The sequence below is a fragment of the Populus alba genome, chromosome 4, assembly GCF_005239225.2.
Source record: "Populus alba chromosome 4, ASM523922v2, whole genome shotgun sequence".
Taxonomy (NCBI): domain Eukaryota; kingdom Viridiplantae; phylum Streptophyta; class Magnoliopsida; order Malpighiales; family Salicaceae; genus Populus; species Populus alba.
Genome location: NC_133287.1, coordinates 11,226,494 through 11,234,127, shown reverse-complemented (window position 1 = coordinate 11,234,127; position 7,634 = coordinate 11,226,494). Strand labels below are relative to the sequence as shown.

General features: G+C 30.4%; 1 protein-coding gene across 2 annotated transcripts; it reads left to right on the top strand.

Annotated features, from left to right (window-relative positions):
• The first annotated feature begins 827 nt into the window (after positions 1-827).
• LOC118055075 (F-box protein At5g39250) lies at positions 828-3,155 on the top strand. Of its 2 annotated transcripts, XM_035066871.2 has the most exons (3): positions 828-1,049; positions 1,372-1,422; positions 2,006-3,155. In XM_035066871.2, exon 3 carries the CDS (start codon positions 2,083-2,085, stop codon positions 2,830-2,832), a length of 750 nt encoding a protein of 249 aa, XP_034922762.1. In that variant the 5' UTR covers positions 828-1,049; positions 1,372-1,422; positions 2,006-2,082; the 3' UTR covers positions 2,833-3,155. The 2 variants fall into 2 exon arrangements, with proteins under 2 accessions (XP_034922762.1, XP_034922761.1); XM_035066870.2 differs by lacking the exon at positions 1,372-1,422.
• Positions 3,156-7,634: the final 4,479 nt, after the last annotated feature.

Genomic DNA, 7,634 nt, shown 5'->3' with positions numbered 1-7,634 from the left:
GCCCCTTAGTCAACTTGTTCATTATAAAAACTATGATGAAAAGATACAAAAGCCTAGGATGCTATTTGTTTTTTTAAAAAAAACTTATTTTTAAGTGTAATTGAGTTATTTGACTTTTTTTAAAAAAATAAAAATAAAAAAATCTCTAGAGCTTTGTTTAGAAAAATTTACTTTTAAAGATGAATAAGTCATGTCATTATACGGATGAAATATAAAAAACCTCTCCATGTTAAATTTAAAAATGATTTTTAGGTTAATTTTTTTTATAAAAAATGAAATGATTATTTCATTGTTCAACTCCATAGTAATTTTAATTTGGATATATAATGAAAAAACTAACCAAATGCAAGTTTTTGTTAATTTCCATCACATCGGTTATGATTAGCATTGATTTGGTTTTTGGCAACAAAGGGATTTTTGGATGCTATTGTCATTGAATATCGAATATCATTTTTGACCCTTTCATCTTCAAAAGATTTTAGGTTTACTCTTGTTCAAGTTCTATTAATTTACTAAACAACCATTAGAAATAGTGATCGTGTAGTTATTGAAAATAATAATTTTACACAAATCATGCTATTTTTTAAATATTTTTCCAACCTATTTAATTCTTCAAAAACTCTTACCAAAATGAATAATTTTTCAAAACAAATCAAAAACTTAAGGGATAACTTTTAATTAAAAAAGAAAAAGAAAAGAGAGCTATGGTGGATTGAATTAGAAGAGAACAAAACTTCAAGGGACCTTTTTGCTTAAATAGAAACATCTATAATGTATGAGTGTGTATCATTGATTTAATTAATTAAATACACTCTCTAATGAAAGATTTATTAACAAGCAGGCAGGCTGTCAATCAATCTTCGAGTACTCCTGTATTTTTCTTAACCTGACTTTTCTTCTTCTTCTTCTTCTTCTTCTTATAAAAAAAGCAAAAGCGAAAGCAAAGATCTCTCGTTTCTTTCTTGTATTTCTTTCTTATTTTTTTCTTGTGGTCTCAAACCAGAAAACCTAACAAAATCAAATCAAGCGTATTTCCAGAAAATTACTAGGTACCCTATTCTCATCTCTTTCTTCTTCGTTTATCTCTTCGATCTCTCTTTCTCTCTATTCATGTTCTTGTGAAAATAATACATATATATATATATATATATATTATGCGATTTGCTACTCATTTATTAATTTAGGGGGCTAATAATTTATGGGTTCTTGATAGATTGACTTGGGTTTATGTAAGTTTTGGTTCTTATTTATAGCAGTTTTAGTGGAAGAATTTGTGGGGTTATGCATGGCCATGAGGGTAAATTACACTTTTTTGGGTCAATTTACAGAGTTTTCTCAATATCTGATTTTGGTTTTGTTTTTGAGTTTTAGGGCGTCAAAGTGTCAGTGATTGGAGCTTCGGATAGCAATTCGATCTATGATGTATTTTTTGAGAAACTGTGTGCTAAGTCTTGATATTGGTTATGACTGTGCGAAAGGGAATAGTGTTATTTAGTGACTGGTCATTCAAGTTATTATTACAGGAAAGGAGTTAAGAGTGTGGAGAAACTAAATTAGTGGTGCAAAGTGTTTTGTTTTTGGATCTGAAATTTTAGTTTGAGATCATTTTATTTTTAAAGTATTATTGTGCTGCATTTTTGGTGTTCTATGACATGTGCAACAATGTGATTGTTCTAGTTGACATGAACCATTCAAAATTAGTCCTATGCATTTAATTGACCTAATTAGATTACTTGGTAAGAGAAACGAAAGAAAGTGGTTCTGCTGTTCAGAAGGGCCTTTTGGATCACCAATGTTATTAGTAAGTGATAAATAGAGGAGGTTGAAGTACCCTTTTGGATATAATTGTTTATGACCATTGTCTGTAGCTTCTGTATTTTGTGTAGATTATCGAAATTTGTTCTCTGGCAACTTCTTGTTGGCATTTTCGAGCACATTGGTTTTAAGCTCGAATACTGTTACGTAGGATGCTTTTGAATCTAAATTCTGTGCAACTTCTTCTCAGGGAAATCTTCCAGGCGCTGAAATGCTTTAAGTGATTGCTGAGGCATATCTTCTTTTATCGTTCCTTCCTGGCTGAAAATGTCATATGAAGAAATTCTGAAGGCTGTTTTCCCTTTACTGGAGGGTGCAGACCTTGCTTCTTGCATGGCAGTGTGCAAACAGTGGAGAGATATAGCACAAGATGATTACTTTTGGAAATGTGTTTGTGCCAAGAGATGGCCTTCCATTTGCAAGAGGCCAGATCCTCCAACTGTCACATACTACAAACTATACCAGACCTTTTACAAGCGACAGCATCGACAAATCGTGCTTCCTCCAAGACTTTCCTTTGACAATTTAGAATTCTTCATCGACATTTGGACTGATGATAAATTGATATTTTCTGAAGTGGTCCCAGGCCCTGTTCTGCACACTGGAATCAAAAACCCACCTCCTGGAATTTGTGATAGGCTTAGATTTCAGCTTGAAGGCCCTGATTGTAAGATGACTCTACCTGTTGAGCCAAGATTCAAAGTCCCTTTAGGCGAGACTGTAAGTGTTTCAGTGCTTGTGGGGCGGAAGGATTCCAATAGGGTTGCTTGCATAATCAATAAATCTGTCTTTGATTATATAGATCGGACATCCTATAGGGCCATGGCATTTGACTATCTTGGCCTCTCACCAGCCCACCCTTTCGTTCCAGGAATCCGGGCTTGGATTTCTTTGCTATTCATGGATGATAGAAATGATAGTGTCATTGATGTCTTTGGGATTGAAATGGATTTTTGTGATGCTGCAAAATCAAGGGACGAGGTTTTGTGGCTGCTTGACATACTTGATTGGAAGTGAAGGGTTCATCAGCCGAGCCAAGAGAAGAACTGAGCTCATTGAGAACGTTTCAAACGTCAAAGTTCCTAACCTTCAGTACCAGTATGGCTCGATTTATATCATTTTTTTAATGTTTAAATTCGTATACACTTTTCATTGGTTGTCAACTTGTGTCAATAAATATGAAAATCTTTGTGATGAATTCCTAAATTTTCTGTGGCAATCTATTCACTCATTTGGAATGGGAGCGTCTGCACAGAGTCCTCTACGTATCTCAGCCCAATCTAAACATTAAGTAATTCATGAATAGCATGGTGTTTTTATCCTTGATGTATTTGTTTGTAGCTTTTGGTTGAGGTGCGTAATTAAAGCTTTTGCTCTATGTTGTTATATGTGATTTAGCTATTCCTCTTGTTTAACCTGTTTTTTTAAGGCACATGTGGGAGAAGCCCTTGACTATGGGGTTATGCTTTGTTTTTGTATATCAAATTCAGCCAACTGTGTTCCTTTCCAATTGATCACCATGAATGTGGTAAATGGATGACTCGAGAAAATGATATTATATAACCAAGGATTCATGTCTTGCTCAAGCATTACTAGGAATGTGCTGCTGTTTTTAGCTGACGCCAAGGCAATTGACCTTGCACATTGTCATCTGTAGCCCTTCTTTCAGTAAATGTCGAAAGGGAAAGGCATAGCAGCTTTTGCATTTTCTTTTGTCAAGTTCTGTGCTCCTTTTGTCCCATTGGCACATCCATCTTGTTTGTGATAAAAAAGAAAGAAGGAAGGAAGGAAAGTTGGCTGGTGAGCACTCAGGAACACTCCCCCCTGACGGTGCTCTTCGTCAACCCCCAACCTGTTCAGAAAACCACCAGAGCAACCTGCAGGTAAAGCTGCAGAAAACTTGTTTGCAGAACCTCGAATCTGGTACCATCAGATTACCGGCTTTTATCTGGAGGTAATTCAAACAATTAAAGGAGCTACTTATTTTGTCTAAGTACAGATTTTGTTTAAAATATAATATTTTCCAATAAATTATTTAGATAATTACAAATTTCTTTATTCACCTGTGGGCTTTTCATCAAGTCACCGAAAAGAATGGTGAACGAAACATTTCACTTACATTTGTTAGTTTAATACATGACTTATAACTATTATATTTATATAAATATATTTTTATTATTAATAAAGGTTGAATTTATATTTTATATATAATATTAGATTAATAAATCTAAAAGTCTATGGGACAAAAATATTTTGTAAAGAAAATTATAAAAAGTTATAGAGCCATAGAGGCTGATATATATTATGTTCTTTTCTTTATAAAAATAAACAGGTGTCCGCATAAACTGAGATATAAGGGATACTTATAACTAATATGTTAGTGCATGTCATAAGACATGCATACTGAAATAATCTATATGAGAATTTTATATGTGGAGATTGCCTATGTCTATAACAAGGCTCGTGTAACAGTTGTATAAATGATCCTTAAACTTAAGATCACTAAGTTATTTTATATAAAAAAAAAATGTTATGTTTTGATCTTGTTACATGTTATTTTAATTGAGGTAACGAAGGAGCAGATATTGGGTATAACAAAAACTATGTGAAGGTACTTAAGTAATCATGAGAGGATTCATTACCCTATGGGAATTAAGAAAAATGTTTCATCTATTCTCACATTGTATTAATGAGAAATTCATGGCCAACGTGGAATGAGATTTGAAAAGAGTTTCAAATCTTATTTAAACAATCAATGATTATTATATAGTGAACAAACATGATTTAATACGACAAACATATTGCATGCTTTAAAGTTAAATCAAATCATGCTTTAATGTTAAATCGAAACATTATTAATGAAAGAATATTAATTACACTAAAAACCGGTCACTGAAAGGTTAAATTAAACCCCTAATAACTTCTATAATATTTTAGGGATCATGATATGTTGATAGAGGATGCACCTGATCTTCGAATATACATTAATTAAATGTTGAATTGATAATAAATTAAATTGTTTAACTCTATTTGATTAGAGTTATAATTTTATATTTTGGTCAACATATTAAGAATCTAATGAGTTAGATACATTAAGAATCATTACTCATAAATTAAACTAGAATAGTTTAATTAAGTATAACTTGATTAAAATATATTTTAGAAATTAAGGACTAGAATACAATTAATACATGGATTAAATATACTTGATTGAGTTAGTTTCTAAAATTATCTTGAATTAGCATATAAATATTATGCAAGTGGTGAATTGATATTTTACCAATTTATAGGGTTTTTTAGATTTTTCTATAAATAGTAAGTTATACTTTTTTTGTGATTGTCTGTTAAAAAAAAAAAACTACGTAAGTCACAGAATAGAGAGCTAATACTCTAAACATAACAATCCCTCTATTCTAAATAAGGATTTAAGAGATTTATTAATAGTAGTTTGTGTGGATTACTGTTGGAGGCCAAACAATTGGATGACTTGTTATTTGTGATAATCTAATTTTTAAAGAATTATTCAGAGCTAAAAAAGATTAGATCTTCAGGCAATAAATCCTTAAAATCCTCTAGATCTATGTAACGAGATCATAAAAATTCCTAAAAAATTTTGTTTTACAGTTTTCACTGCGTGTAAGATATTTAAAAACCCAACAATAGTAATGGAACTTTCGTTAGACAATTAGTGTTGTTGATTGACGATAACTATGAATTAAATTTATGTGCAAATTTATTTTTCCCAAAAGTATTGTTTTCTCTTAGTATTATTTTTTGTTACTGTTCTGACCAAATCTGGCTGGAATTAACCATTGATTTTTTTAAAAATGGTTTTAGGTCATTGCAACAACCACCTAATGGTGGCGCCAGTATTGCTGCATGCCTAGTTGTGCAACGCGCATAGCCAATCACCATTGGTAGAAGGCCATAACAGCGTCAAATGTTGTTGGTGCTGCCAAGAGTGCTGCACAGGCAGCGCGAAGGCTGTTGCCCGACGTAGCTACCAAGTGCAATGAGAAAATTGCTTCCACCGATGATGGTTGCCACCGGCATGGGTAGACAATGCCAACAACAACAACTGCTCCAGGAAGAAAATGACATGGGAAAATTAACAACTCTACCCCTAATACTTAAATTAAATTTAAGGGTAGAATTACATATCAACCCCTACAACTTATACATAATTTACTTTTAGGTATTGGGGTTGAAATTATGATTTTAGCCCTTCATATATAAAATAATGATTTTATATTAAAATTGAAACCCTAAATTAAATTAATTATAGAATTAATTTTTCTAATTAGATTAGGATTGAATTAAAATGTTTATAACCAATATTTTTTAGTTTTGTCATGTCCTAATAGGTCTAGGATTTAATTAAAATATTTAATTAAATAATGTGTAGAAAAATAGTTTTTCTAAAGTAAAGAGAGTTTTTAAACTAAAATATTTTTATTTAATTCATCCTAAAATAGTTTAGGATATTAAATTATTAAATTTTGAAAATTACTTTTTTCAATAAAATAATATATATTAAATAAAATTTATTAAATTTGGGAAATTATCAAATTGGATTTAATTTAATATTTATAAGTGTTAAAATATTATTTTAAATTGCACATAAAGCCAATAATTAGAATTGAATTATGCAATATAGTTGTATTATGCATTTAATATCTTCTTATGCATGATGGATGATGATGAACATTAAAGACCAATGTGATTGTGTTTTTATGGTTGAATAGTTGTAATATTAAATAGGGCCGTGTTTTCTATATTTTTTCTATTTTTTTCTAAGCTGTAAAATTATTTTCTCATTTAATTCCTCTCTAATTTAACTTGAGTTTTTTTTAATTAATTATGTAAATTTATGTAATTTAAAAATGTAGGAATTTAAAGAAAAAATTATTTTGTAATCCAAGATGAATAAATAATGGCAGTTACAAAATATAATTATGGTGCTCACAAAGGATACACACACATCATCCTTTTAGGCATAATCTCAATCTCAAGTTAATAAAAGACAAGAATTGTTTTTTTCATCCCATCTTATATGTTGAATCTTTACCAAAATTTTTGCAAAGTGTCCGTTGTATTTTGAACATTTCAAGTGTTGACATCAAGTAAATCACACATCAATGATCATTATCATATACTTACACGCAATGGTATAATCATCATTGGCATTTCCATCATCCATAATCATCCAAAAAGCTCGTACAAAAATATTAAACTAAGTTAATTACATAATTCTTCTCATTATATCATTACTAAACAAAACTATTTACAACAAAATACATATAAAAGAGATTTAAGTGCAATAGAGCACTAATCCTGAAGGGTTTAAGATGAACCTGAAATTTAGCAATTATATTATTAACAACACATTAATTAAATTATTACTAATAATAATAATAATAATTTCTTAAAAGGAATAATCAATCCAATTACTCTAACAAAATTTTCCAATTATCCATTCGATAACTAATTTAAATCCAGCAATTATATTTCATTGCCAAAATCATTGGTAATTCTTTCCAGCCACTCTATTTTTTTGTCTAATGATCCTAACCAAGTATTTATTTACTACAATTTTCTAACAAAAATCCTACAAGTCTGTATTCTCTTCAGTACCAATATTCTAGCATCCTCATATAGATACTCATTAATTTGTCATTCTTGTGCGAAGCCAATCAATTCAGTATTTTCTTTTGAACACCATATAGATTTTAGTATCCTCAAACGATTACTCATAAATCTAGCATTTTTTTTTTTTGGAAGCCAAATCAACTCAATATTCTCTTTTGAATACCACATGA

Bases quoted from the DNA above. Each gene is read 5' to 3' on its own strand.
- LOC118055075 (XM_035066870.2), top strand. From the start codon at position 2,083: ATGTCATATGAAGAAATTCTGAAGGCTGTTTTCCCTTTACTGGAGGGT.